Source organism: Ammospiza nelsoni, chromosome Z (genome assembly GCF_027579445.1).
Source record: "Ammospiza nelsoni isolate bAmmNel1 chromosome Z, bAmmNel1.pri, whole genome shotgun sequence".
NCBI classification, from domain to species: domain Eukaryota; kingdom Metazoa; phylum Chordata; class Aves; order Passeriformes; family Passerellidae; genus Ammospiza; species Ammospiza nelsoni.
Genome location: NC_080669.1, coordinates 70,708,996 through 70,723,691, shown reverse-complemented (window position 1 = coordinate 70,723,691; position 14,696 = coordinate 70,708,996). Strand labels below are relative to the sequence as shown.

Genomic DNA, 14,696 nt, shown 5'->3' with positions numbered 1-14,696 from the left:
GCTTTGTGGCTGAACCTCTTGTGCAAACTCAGCTTCATGCCTTCCCACCCATCATCATTGCCCCTTCTCATCTCTTTTGCTTCAACAGCTTTGGCTTCAGAGCGTTTGTTCCAAGTGCTTGCTGGGTGCAAGCACTTAAATCACTTAAAGTATCCGACCCACATGGAAGAGTGAGGGAGAAAGAGGAAGAAAAGGAGAAATCAAGAAGAAGGATTTAACAGTTATTATTATCATCATTATCATTACTGTATGTTTCTGCTCCAAAAATGGAAGAGATTTTTCATCATTTGCAGGTGTCTAGGCAGAGGTTTGCTCCCAGTGTTCTACCAAAGATGTTTCTATTACATTTATTTGTCCTGTCATTATCTCTCCGCATTATTCTCAGGAGGATGTGTTGCCTACACCAAGAGGAATTATTCCCTTTTACTTTGCCAGAGAACCGCATTTCAGAAATCTAAGGCAGAAATTACATCAGGAAGACTTCTAGTCAAATGTGTTAAAATGGCTGGGTTTGAATACATTTCACGTGGTACCCAGCAGATTTTTTAAATTATTTTTTAAACTGTGTATTGTGTGTTTTCACCTTGTACAGCTGTTGTTTAAGTTTAAATAACACATATCAGTGTTTATGCGTGTCTGCGATCTTATATGGATACGTTTTGCATGCACAAGACCTCCTGCACATTTCCAATAAGTAGGCAAAAAATACTTGTTGAAAATCAATCAGAGGAGTTAGCACTGTACTTAGGGATGGTCTTAGAAGATATGACTTCCAGTATGCTGATATAATCTCGTGCTAGGTCTTGGCATTTATCTATAAATATATATATTTGCATATATACTATGTATCCTGGTTGCATCTATGATATAAAGTGAACATGAACATCTGATGAAAAACATGAAGTATATGTCTATATCCATATATTTATCTTATCTATATTTAGATAAGATCTAAATATAGATATATAGATATAGACGTATGCTTCAACATACTAAGTTAAACTTCGATTGGCTCTGTGCTAGAAGTGGATGCTGATTACATAATAGAACTTTAAAAGTCCTTCAATTTTTTATCATTCTATTTCTTCTTGCTGATGTCACAAGACATAGCACCATTGGCTTGATATTCATAGTTCTAACATCTAAGCACTTGCCTTTTGTCATAAGCCCAATCAGCAAAATTCCATCCAGTTGTTGTTTCATCTATATCCCTGTTTTCCTGATCCATCTATTATTTTCTGGTTTCTGTAAATCTTTTGAGAAGAGCCAGTCTTAACTGAAATCTCATGTCCATGTCTTTGCAAGGCAGTAGCAATCTTCACTATTGACAATAATATAGCTTATTACTCATCTAAGTCTCTGACTTTTATTTCCACTGTAAACTGCCTCTTTTGCTGTATTTATGGTGCATCTTATGGTGTTAGAAAACTTGACATCTAATCATTACAGATTTGAGCAAGGGATCTCTTAGATAAATTGAATTGGACCATAGGACATAAGAGAGGAAATGACAGCATAGGTCATCCAGTACAGCTTTCTACCACCACAGGGATTGTGCCATTTAAATACATTGAGCCTTTTATGTTGAATAACAAATCAGATTCTTTTCCCCTCTGATTCTGTTGGTAGAACATTTCATGGCCAAAGTTAATTATTGGTTAGAGATTTTCTTTTAAGTAAGTTACAATAGGGTTTCCTCATGTGCAGTTTTCTGCCCATTTGTTCCTGGATATAAATTGTGCCTCATCTTAAATAACTTCCCTCCCTCCATTTTTTGTTTCTGATACATTTTTTGATTAGTCTCCTTTCAAATTTCATTTCGATATGATAGACATGCGACATTCACTGGTCACTTAGAAACTACTCTGTCCATCTCCTTGCTCAATAGAGTAGTGCTTCTCCACATCTTCCAGACTGAATTCTTTTTTTGAATGCACGTGATGGTGATTACTAGACCCACTAAGGTGCTCTTTCACTTTTAGGTCAAAATACCTAATAACTTTGTTTCCCGACCTCATCCTTGAAATACTCTACCCAGAATTTCCTTCACCTCTATGTTTTTCTAGTAAAGCCTGAATTATTTCCTGTACAATAATTTCCAGTCTCACCTTAATATTACAGTAATGTTCATTTTCTTTTGTTTCATTACTGATTTTTTGCAGGGCTCATCACATCTTTGCAGAAGCCTCACAATCCGGCTCTAATACATTTCTCTGCATAAAATAAGTTACCAGACAAAAACTTCACAGGTTTATCTGAAATTCTGAAGTGTTTGTTGCATTTTGAGCTTTTGTAAAGTAATGCAGGCATCACTTACTGACCTTTAAAATCTGTTCTGCAATCTTAAAAGTGATGTTTTTGTATATTAAGTTTCTTTCTGTTAGTCAGAATTTACAAATCAGATTTCATTCTTTCTGTTTTCTGGCATTATTATTTCCAGTGTGGATACCAGAATGGGGCATACAAGTTTAAGGATTTTCCACGCGTGCATAGTATTGCTTCTATATTCCCTGGATGGGTTCATATAGACCTGACTTACTAATTCAATGGACAGACTATTTTAGGGTAGCTCATTCCCAGCTGATTATCTTCCATAGCCCTAAACTTCCTAAGCCACCACTTTGCAAAATTTGTTCACCTTTCTTTATTTCTTACCAATAAGCCTAATTTCTAGGTCTGACTGCCTTGCATTTTGCTGATGTATTTCAGATGCCTTAATGACTTTACAGATGTGGTTTAAACTTGATATGATGTAGTTTTCTATGGATGGGGGTTGCCCAGCAAAAATTAAGTTAGGTGATAACACATTATTAAGCTAATAATAGTAATCCTTTGCTCTGCTGTTTGCACACAGTTATCAACTTCTTGCATTCAAACAAAGTAGAATATTGCCTTCCAGTAAATGAAATAATATTTACGCTCAGTGATACCTGAGCCTTTATTTTGTTTGGGAAGTATGTGAACAAAGTGTGTGAATCAAATGTATGCAGCTAACACCAAGACAACCACAACCCACATCTGAAGTGTAGAGAATAGATTTATTCCATCGCCTCACTGGCTGCAGAATTACAAAGAAACAAAGGGATATACATACATTGCTGAGCTCATTTTAGCAGGGCCTGACCCCTGCATTACATATCAAAGAGCCTGGAGCATGCATAAGTCTTCACCAGGCTGTGTTTTACAATCTCAAAACCTCTTATCTCCCTTCCCCCCTTACAAAGAGGCCCCCAGCCTACAGGAAGAATGCTTTTAGGTCTTTAACAACATTGTGTTATCTACTCTGTGAAAATTTAATTTCTTCTTCAGCAGACAGAAAACAACCCAAAGCAAACACAAATACGTGAATTCTCTCACACTGAGTATTTTCTAACATCTCCCAGGTGCAAGGTTGGTCTCTGAGCAAAAACAATTCTGAAAAGAACTTACTTTACTCTCTCTCCTCACCTATCTTTGGTTTTCAACCATTTCCGCTCCACACAAAGCTAACTTAAAATCTCACTCCTTTGCCTTCTGTGAAAAGATGAGCTTTTATCATAATCAGCGTGTAGTACAAAATTATGCAGAAAAATAATTAATATATCAGAAATGTTCTTACATTGCATTCATTGAAATAAAAGAATCCTGAAAGATAGGAAAATTTGTAATGAGAGTTACAGGAAAATATAACCAAAATGTCCATTTACCTTACAATGTCACAAAGTGTACTGAAAATCAAAACTGTTTGGTTACCTCATCCCATCTCACACATGCATAGAAACTGTTGAAACAAGCCAGAATAGCATTGCTGGTTTTGGACTTGCCAAAATGCCTCTGGTTTTACATGCACACCCTGAAACAGGTGATATATTGAACATTAAAAAATAAACAAAACCAAAACCCACTCCATTCTTTTTGTGGAGTAAATCTTAATTTGAAAAAACAATACTGAAAAACAGCTTTGGCAAATTAATCTCTTTCCATACAGTGAAGTATATAGATTTCAGACCATGCCTTTTTGAAACATGAATCTGGTTTCTGTGTGTGAACAAATCACATATACATTTCACTCATATATTTGAACAGTAGTATATATGTATTTCTATGTGTCACATAGGAAAAAAGAGATTTCTGGAATGGAAATCACTGGAATTTTGGCGTCAAAAGTTTTCTGTGCAAAGAATTTAACAGTTTAAGGCACAAAACTGTGAGGGCAATGACTTTCCACACAGCCTGTACGTTGTTTCTTAAATGAACACTGTGGGAGACAAACTGAGCAAAGTTGTTCCCTAAGTCCTCAGTCTGCAAAAGTAGAAGTGAAGCAGCCATATTTTCATGTTTATCTAGAAGAGAAACTATTTTTGCAGAAAATAGGAGGGTTTTTTTGTTAAACCCCAGAGTTCAATAGACATCTCACAAGGAAGAGTCTGTTGTAAGTCATTAAAGACAGCTGTGTGGATCTAGTGGCCCTGGGCTCCTTTCTAGAGTGATTAATCAGATAGCAGTATAAAGGCAATGAGAACTGCCTGAACCCATCCCATATAATGGGTGTTTGTGTATAACATCAGTCGCATACCCAATTCTCACACTGATAGCTTTCCTGTGCACTGCTTGTTTATTTTGGCTTTGCATGCAGGGACAATTTCACCTCTGATTAACCAGAGACTCTTCGGACAACAGAAATTTTGGCAAAGCAAGCTCTTGTGTTATCACATTGTGTTTGCCATAGGCAATTTGTTTTATCCTGGTAACAATAGTAATGATACTGTAGAGAGAGAGCCTCAACCATAACTTGCAGTCCTTGAGCTGGCTCTGTTTTGTTTAGGTAAATGATAAATTCATTCCAATATTCCACATGTTCATATTTCAGGTTTCAGCCAACAGTTCTTTTGGTTGCACTTCAGGCACTAATTATAGCTCTGTGGGGAATATCTTGGAGCTATTTAAACTGCTTTTCTCCTGAAGAATAAAGTAAAAAATACACTTCATGAAGCCTACATATTGAATTGTTCCACTGATATGTCCTGATAATTAGTGTGTAAATAGGTACATGCTTGTGGTTATTCAATATTATATGTACATTAGAATGTTTTATAGCTTCAATGTTTCAAAGGTACCATATCCTAAGAGATAACAAAATACTTTTTTTCCTCTTTTTTTAGCATGGTTAATTATTTTGTCTTTTGTTTTCTTAATTAAGGAGCTAGTTCAGAAGTAGCCAGTAACCTTTCTTAGCAATCACTTCCCTTTCCAAAAATATAAGATAATATTGTTTTATGTAGGTAGTCATATATTTTTGCATTGCATATATATTATGTGTATATAGATTGCTGTGTTTCAGAAACAGGAAAGATTTTCTTTACTTCCTAGTTTTCCTAAGAGTAAAAATGTAACTTCTAATTTTAAAGTACACGTCTATTTTTGTTCATTCCCCCAAACATGCATCTTAATTTATGCATACCTGTTTGGCTAATTACTCATCTCCTCATGGATACTGTGGGTGTGCATTTTTAATAAATAGAGGCACAAACGTTATTTTTCTGAAAGTGTGGAGACTCAACATAATTAATGGCCTGAGAAATATTTCCTTTTGTTTGTGAATTTTTTCTTTCATATCCAAGAAGACTGTTAAAAAAAATCTGTTTGGCTGTCTTCTGGTAGCAATTTAGAATTGCTGACTTGGACTCTCAACATACCATTATCTGTTTTTGGAGAGATGCCTACTTTAAAATTCAGTGCTGTGCAGTCTGCAAAAGAGTCTTTTAAGAATGTTGTGCCAAACTATTTTTCATTCCCAGATAAGAGGTTAAATGGACTGGTAGAAACTCAGCAGGAGCTAGGGGCTGCTACTGGTCAAAAGCAAAATGCTGACAGTGAGCAGCTTGGCAGTGCTGTGTCCCTGCATAGGGCAGCACTGTCCAGATCCTATAGAGTGCAGAAATCAGCAGAAACTGGAAGAAAGGGGATGTATCTTACAGGTGCATTTCTCAGGATGCTGTGATCCTTGGTGCTTGGCACTACAGTGATTGTACTATGCTGCAGCTAAAAGCCATGCCTGCATAGTAGGATTTTTAGGTCTCCAGAATGCTGTCCTCTGTTCTGCACATTCAGTTATGAACATTTCCTCTTTAGGAATTAAGGAAGAAGTCATACCATGGGCTTCTTTTTCCAGCTTCCACTTCAGGATCAATTTCACTTTCTGGCAGTAGTTTTTTGTTCTTGGAAACATGAAGTAATTTTAGGACAGTATCGGGGAGAATAGAGGAAATTAAATGTTTAGGCTCTAGGTGTGGATAGAGTATCCTTCTTTCTCTCTCCATTTTATATATTCATGGTTTGTTTTCTGCTCTAGTGTGCAATTTCCAGCATACTGGTGTCACATTATCTCTCCCTGGCTGCCACCTCTGTAGCTCTTAATTACTCCAGTTCAGCTGTTCTGTCCTCTGCTTTTCCTGCTCCTTCACATTTTCTTCCTTGTTCCTTGGTAAATTTGATCATACCTATCAAGTCAGTAACTCACTTCACAGTCAGAGAGGGTTATTGGGACACTTGATTCCTGGGCTGGAAGTAATCAGGATTCACAGGCTGGATTAAGGCAACTTGACTTGTAAAGCAGTGAATGAATGTAAAGTCTAAAATTTATAAAATAGTGTGATTAAAATTTACTCGGCTGGCTCTTGCTGTATCTACTGCATCTTTATTATTTTTAAAAAGTGCTGTAAGCATCTTAAAAGTGTGTGGGACTGCTGGTTGTCTTTATTTGAATGTGTGAAAACCTCTACCTTAAAACGGTTCCTGCCAGTACTGCTAGTTCATTCACTCATAAAGATGTGGTGCATACACAAACACACGCACTTGGAGCAGGGGATGTTTCTGTAATAGTATAAGGAAATTCTGCAGATGTCATTATAAGCGTGTTCATACTGGCTCTCATTCTTGGCAGACTTGACCTGTCCATGCTGGTGAACTGGAAAAAGCAAAAAGGGGCTTTTGTATCATTTACCTGCTTGCAATTTGCTGACCAAGGAAAAGGAGGCATTAGCAGAAAAAAGACAGAATGGCCCAAGATTCTTCTTTCATGCTTTTACAAGTGCAATTTCTGCCTTTGGGCCTCTTTGAAAACTACCTGAGTCCATTTCATTTAAGCTGTCTGTTGAGTACTCTGGCTTTGTCTAGAAAATGTACTAGAAAATTGTACTGTGGCTGGGTCAATAGCAAGTCAGAGGCATCAGCGAAACAGTTTTGTTTTGCATAATGGGACAGTTGATTTTTTTCTTTTAAATGATACAACATTTTATGCAATTTAAGAAAGTAGACAAGAAAAAAGGATAACTTTTCATAGTGGTCTGATTTGGTGCACTGACAAGCCCAAGTGTGGAATTATGGATGCCATTCAGAGTTTATAGGAGGCAGCCCCTAGCTGTCATTGCAAATGGAAGAGCAGGAACAGCTTTGTGCCTAGAGGGGAGGGAATTAAATTTTAAAATCATAAGACAAACATTGGGCATACTTTGCTGGACATGCATTCAACACTGGTCTATACCTCTTCTATACCAACTCTTAGTTTTGCTCAAGTTCTGTCCATATGATTTGTACATGCACCTTTGCTATTGGCTAATAAATGACACATGGCTTCTTGTCATCTTATGGCTTGACTTTTTGTCTGATACCCTTGGGCACCTGGCAGATGACAAATGATAGATTTAGATAAAAAATAAATAAAAGCTACATAGCATGTACATAGCATTGCATGTGTGTTTGCCTTAATTTTGTAACACAGTCCAACTATTATTTAACTGTGTTTATTTAGATGATACCAGCTGGGAATAACATTCACATACAGTAGAACAGCTGACACTCTTGCTCTACTTACTTGGTGGGCATAGTTACTAACAAGTTTGTATTTTCCTAAGCATGTTTGGGACTGCTTAATTGAGAAATTAATTAATTTTAGTCAAGTTCATAGAATCATAGGATTATGTAATCATCAAGGTTGGAAGAGGCCTTCAAGATCAGCCAGTCCAACTGTCCATGTACCACTACTTCTGTAGCCCCTCAACCATCTATATTGCACAGCACCAGATCCAGACTTCTGAACACAAGTGTTGAAATTAATTTGGAGGGTTGAGTTTTTTATTGTTTTTAAGACTGCCATTTGCCTTCCAAATATCTTTTAGAAACAAGATGTCTAGCATGTTTTCTGATCTGAAGGTAATGCTGTTGTTTTCTGTGAACGGCTGGGCTCATGTATATGTGCACTTTTGCAATGCATTAGAGGAATGGCAATTCTCACTTTGTATATAGAAAGTACTCTTTTCCATTGGTCAATGCATCTGGTATTTACTTTTTATTGCAATAACAGAGACATTGATCCTTTACATATTTGCAGGAGTCATTAGTTTTAAAGATATATTAGCCATAACCTGTTTACCAAAAAAGAACCTTAGCATGAAAACATAAATCCAGGGGCAAATGGCTATTAGTTTTAAGGCCTTGCCCTTACAATCAAAAATCTAAGTTGATGTTTGTCATGTTTAAATTATAAATACATTTCTAAACTCCATTGGCATGTTTTCACCATTTTTTCAAAATTTTGGCCAAAAATTATTCAAATACCTTTTTCTGCAGCTTGTTCATTATTAGCACAGCAGCATAAGTACACATCTAATGAAATAGATTACACAGAGAAGAGATTGCACAGAGAATAAACACTGTCTGTGCAAACAGACTAATAATACAGTCATACCCTGCAGTGAAAAGGTTTGTATTGCATGGGACAAATCATGTTATTCTGCTGTTTGCATGCAGAACCATCTGATGGTAACAGCAGAAAAATGATGGATAGACTGCTACTAGTAGGACATTTTTCTTTATGCATCTTTTTGAGAAGTTCTTTTACAATTTTTTAATTTTTTTTTCTTCTTTTATAAGTGGAAGCTATGGTTTGATTACCCTGAATTCTCATTTCTTTGTCTTGGTTGTATTGTTGGTTATATCAAATTTCCCATGGGGTTTAGCCATAATATACTGCTTTCAAGGCCTGTGTGTGAAGAAGAAAGGTGGAAAAGGGAGCTGTAACACTTCATAAAGGTTGTCTTGAAAACAAAAAACAAAAAATAAAAACAAAACAAACCCAAAAAATTGCAATATTTAGACAGATCGTGTCTGGCGAATGTGGATCTCACGTACGTTAAACTTGGTACCTTGGGATTTTTCTCACTACTTGAAATGTTTCTCAATGAAAATTTGAATTTTAGAGACATAACTTCATTTAGACATTAGTCAAAAGAATTAACTTACTTTGCTGTAGAGTCTTTCCAGGTAGTATACTTTTATTAAACTCACAAATTATCTCCATGATAATTGAGCAGCCTCTTGGCAGTCTGGTGAAGGCCTAGATGACTGGGAAAAGGGAAACATTGTCCTCATCCCCAAAAAGGGTAGAAACGAGAGCCCTGGCAACCACCAACTGGTCAGCCTCACCTCTCTTCCTGGGAAGATTATGAAATAAATTCTCTTAGAAGCTCTGCTAAGACACATGGAGGTCAGGGACATGATTTGGGATAGCCAGCACAACCTCACCAAGGACATTGGTATTATTATCTGGTGTTATTTACTGTCTTCATTAATGACATGGATGAAGGAATCTAGTGCATTTTCAACAAATTTGCAGATGACACCAAACTGAGGAGTGCAGTCGATACTCTTGAAAGATGAAACCTGACCCAGAGTTACCTGGACAAGCTCAAGAAATGGGCCAGTGGAAGTCTTACGAGGTTTAATAGGACCAAGTACAAGATGATGCACTTGCATCAGAGCAACCCTCAATGTCCATACCAGCTGTGGGATGAAGAGATCAAAAGCAGTCTTACTAAGGACTGAAGAGCAACTTGGGGGTGGTAGTGAATGAGAGGCTAACATAAGCCAACAATGTGTGCTTGCAACCCAGAAAGCTCACCCAGTATGATACTTTACTACTTCATCTGAGTTTTCAGCATTACTTTCTTGGTACATCTGGATAATATAGATGCAGACCAACAAACACTGTATAAAAGTTGTTTCTAAAGCTGTGCTCATACCACTCATTTTCTTCATTTTTCTAATGTCTGATTCTGAAATCTGCTAAATCCTGTTCTCATTTCAAATTCTTCTCAGGGTAGTTGGTTTTTTTATTTTCTTCTTCTCATGAGATGTCTTTTTGGGGAAAAAGACCTGGCTATTAAGCAGTTGAGAAGAATTATTAATCAAATCTTTTGTACTGTTTCCAAACAGGGACGAAGAGGCTTAGGTTCAGTCTTTGTTTGGGCTTCTGGAAATGGTGGAAGAAGTCGAGACCACTGCTCCTGTGATGGGTACACCAACAGCATCTACACTATCTCCATAAGCAGCACAGCTGAAAGTGGAAAAAAGCCGTGGTATCTGGAAGAATGTGCATCCACACTAGCTACAACGTACAGCAGTGGAGAATCCTATGACAGGAAAATAGTATGGGTTTTATTTGTTTTTTCATGTATATGTGTTCGTATTTGGCACAGTGACTTTGGGGGATGGAGAGAAAGGGAAACCATTCACACAAATATCTTCCTTTTGTTTTAAATCTAGTTATCAATAGTTTTTACATTTTACATACATATTAGCAGTTTACCTAGATACCTATTTTCTCATATTTGTTTTGACACAGCCCCAGTCCTCTTTTACATTCAGTGACTGTCACTTACTACTCATATTGCTTTCCATTCTGGAAATATATTGGAAGGAAAATTCAGCTCAGTGCTCATCTTTTCTGTATTGCTCCTCTTCTTATTCCTAAGCAGACAGCATCCATTTTACCTAATGTTCCCATCTTTACTGGAGAATGAAAATAGTTTTAATTCTGTTGGATAATCTGTTGATATCATTAGTATTTGTACATCCTATGTGCCTTTGCAAAATGAATGCATTCCCAATACTTTCCAGTACTCAACATTCTACTCCTTTTAACCTTTTAGTCCTTTATTCTCAGGTGGATGAGGTTTGCTAATATTGTCCTCTTCTCTGCTTATTTATTCAAGTGTTTAACTTACAGAAATTTATTACTTCTGGATCAGAAAACTGAAGGATTTGGAGGGGTTTTTTTCTTCCTTATGTTTTCTTAAGGACTCATCTAACCTTTCTCTCTGGTCCTTAGCATATTCTTCTCTTGGTGTCAATAAAGAGTTACAAATATTTGGTTCTATGTTTTTTCTTTTAATACTGTCTGCCTTGTCTTTCAGGATTCTGGGATGCTGGCCATCCCTTCTTGGATTCTTTGTTATTTTCAGATGGTCTAATTTTTGTTTTAAAATTGTTCTGAGATCTTTCTTCATTCCAGTGATTTTTCTGTTATTTAGTTGCTGCTCCTCACTGTAGTCTTCTCTCCCTTCCTGACATGTTTCTTGTTATCCCTGATAAATAATAATAAATTTTAAAATTACTGTATCTACTAGGAGTCCTCAGTTCTGTGGTTAAATTCCCTTCACTTTCCTTTAAAAGACGTTCACTAACTTCTTCATGTTTCAGTGAGACTAACAAGCTGAGCAGATGGGATTGTGGTCCTCCAACCTGACCTCTTACTTAGCCAAGTCTGTAGAACTTCCCTGAGTCCTTTGAATCCAGCAGTTGCTGTCAAGTCAACAACAATTTTTATAAGCAAAATCAATATTGGTCTCAAAGTTTTCTGTGACAAAAAATTACCTGAAATTTAGTGTAAGTGCTTTTAATTATTCATTGCCATTAAAAGATCTCTCTTGTTTGCTCTCTGGGCCCCTTTAGCTTTGATTTCTAAGCATTTGGTGTCACAGATTTCATTGCTAATATGAAGACCACTCCAGTTGTCTGTCTTCTCTCTGCCAATGTAGTTCAGACAGTTAATCCCTTTTGATAATGGAAGGTAAGCTTCTTGTATCATCCTGTCTAAGTCATATTTACTTATAAACCCTATTTTACATTACAAGCTTCTAAAATCTAAACTAGACACACCAGGCAGGCAGCAGCAGTATTCAGTGACAAAAGCACTGGAAAATGGGTGCCGGGTCAGTTTTCTTCTGTTTATATACTGACCCTGACTGAGACTTGTTAGCTTCACTGTCATGTGATGTGTTTATCACTGTGTGATGCCCAGCCCACTTTCAGAGCTGCTGCTTCTCTTTTCCAAAGCTGGTGGTTCAAGGAAATATGTAAGGGTAGTTAGGGTCTCCTTATCCCACTGTTAACAACTGGCTGGTTTAGTACTCACCTTCAGACCAGCTGTCATCAGCACTTTGTCATTTTCCATGTTTCTCCTATGCTCATCTGAAGGTGCTGGTGTTTTCTTCCGTGTCTTTGGTAAAATCTTTAGGTCATACTGTGGCCAAGAACCAAATTGTAGAAGACAATTGGTTAGCTCTTGAATGATAAGTCATTTGGAATGACTTATCACAGGAATCCTGTCAGAGGGGGGAGGCCTGCAAGGGAGAGTAGGGCTAGGAGTAGTGCATTTAAGGATGGGATTTTGGTTCTTGCAGTTATTAGGGTGGATAGTTTCAGCACTTTGATTGTGTTTAAGGTGAGGAAGACGGTTGTGGTTATCATGGCGTACAGGTAGGAGTTGAGGAGGGTGAGTTTAGGGTTGTAGATGATGATAATTGCTATTCAACCTAGGTGGGAGACAGAAGAAAAGGCTAGGATTTTTCAGATTTGTGTTTGGTTGAGGCCCATTCGTCCTCCAAGGGCTGCTGAGAGGATGGCTAGGGTGGTTAAGAGTGTGGGGTTAAGTGAGGAGGAGGTCATGTAGAGTAGTGTGATTGGGGGAAGTTTTATGAGGGTGGGTAGGAGGAGGCCAGTGGTGAGAGGAGAGCCTTGGAGTACTTCTGGGAATCAGAAGTGGAATGGTACTAGTCCTAGTTTAATTGCGATTGCTGCAGTGAGAACCAGGCAGGATGTTGGGTGGGTAAGTTGGGTGATGTCTCACTGTCCGGTGTACCATGCGTTGGTTATGATTAGAAACAGCAATCATGTCTTCCATATGCTATCTTCTATATGCTATAAGAGTGTATATAATTTCTCTGCTTCTAATTTTTATTCATGCTTACTTTTTTGGACCATATAATTATCCCAGTTTAAATGAATGTATTATACATCATGTACATTTTAAATCTCTTAAATTTTAATACTTTTTAAGAAAAAACACTCTGTATTGCGTGATGTGTCTTGTAAAATCTTGAGTATATTACTTTTAGCCAAATTGATGGCCAGAAAAAAAATACTACAGTACTTTGGCACATTTCTTTTCCAACATCTTATCCACCATTGAGTATACTACTAGCTAATTAATCTATTAGTAATTAGTTTAAATTCTGTATCAGCTGTTTTACACTAGATAAAAAGGTGGTAAATAGATGACATTAGTAGGACAATACTGCTTACCCTTTTTAAAATAATGACACTATGCAGATTTTCTGTCAGTCTTCTGGAATTTGTGCAGTGTTCAAACATTTGCTAAAAAAACACAGTAGTTCCCTTTTCAGCTCTTGTAAGAGGCTTTAGCACTTCTAATCTTTCTAATATTAACTTGTTATTTAAAATAGGGATAAATAGGACGATGATTTATCATCTTTCTATGCTCTGAAAAATTAGACTTTTTTTTTTCCAAAAAGAAACATTCCATGAAATAGCTGTTTACTATAAACTGTTATCTTTGGACAATTAAAACAGTATTGTTTTGGGGATTATTTTGCTTGTGACGTATTTGAAAATAAAACACGTATTATTTTTTAGGGTTCACCATTTAATCTTATCTTTCCTTATTGACTTTCTGCATCTTTTATCCTCAAAAGTAATTAATTGCTGTTTCTTTATATCCTTGCTCGTGTTTTTAATATCAAGTAGTATATCTCTGTATTTCTCAGTCCTTATTTGTACTTTCCTACATTGCCAATTTGAGCTTTGTGCATTCCTCTGATTTCTTAATAGATGTAATTTTCTTGATTGTCATCCATTCTTTTCAATTAATGCACACTTTCTGCTTTCACAGAATTACTATTTCAGTAAGAGAACATTGCTAATTTCTGACATTTCACTCTCTTACGTCTTGTACTAGGATCAAAAACACCTGGAGGTGAGGTGATCTCACCTTTGTTGTTAAAGACTTCTCATGAAACACAAGCATATAATTTTTTAGTTTACTGAAGTATAGTACCCACCACTTCTGGAACTTTGCAGTGTGCTAATACAGGCAGGGTAATCTCTTATTATAAGATTTTTGAAAAGTATACCTTACAAAGGAGATAATAATTATATGTATATAGAATGCACATAAATTACCCCATAATTAGAAAATTAAGGAAGATAATACATAACATTGCATAAACATTATTGAAAAGAATTTAAAATATTACTCTAAAAATTTTCTTAACTGGAGTCTCCCTTGGAGATCTCACATTAAATATCAGAGATAAGTAAAAATAATTTTTAATTGAATTCCATGAGTTCTATAAGCACTGTTTGTTTTTACTAAACAGATGAATTGTTTTTACTATTCAGATCAGCAATTCAGTTCCGTATGCCAGTTTTAGTTTAGTCCTACAGTGTGCATCATTTTGCACAGTAAATGGCAAAAGTCTGAGTAGCCATAAGAATTAACCCAGGTCTGTTGACCATTTGTTTACCCGAATGTAATTTATCCTTGACTACTCTTGTGCAAACCAACCTTCCAGTTGCAG

At 36.6% G+C, this 14,696-nt stretch overlaps 1 protein-coding gene across 2 annotated transcripts in view; it reads left to right on the top strand.

The window, feature by feature from the left end:
• PCSK5 (proprotein convertase subtilisin/kexin type 5) overlaps positions 1 to 14,696 on the top strand; it is a 226,290-nt gene that overhangs the window by 100,981 nt on the left and 110,613 nt on the right. For both annotated transcript variants that reach the window (XM_059491816.1, XM_059491817.1), the window contains exon 8: positions 10,252 to 10,464. In XM_059491816.1, coding sequence (XP_059347799.1) covers positions 10,252 to 10,464 — 213 coding nt within the window. The remainder of the gene's footprint in view (positions 1 to 10,251; positions 10,465 to 14,696) is intronic.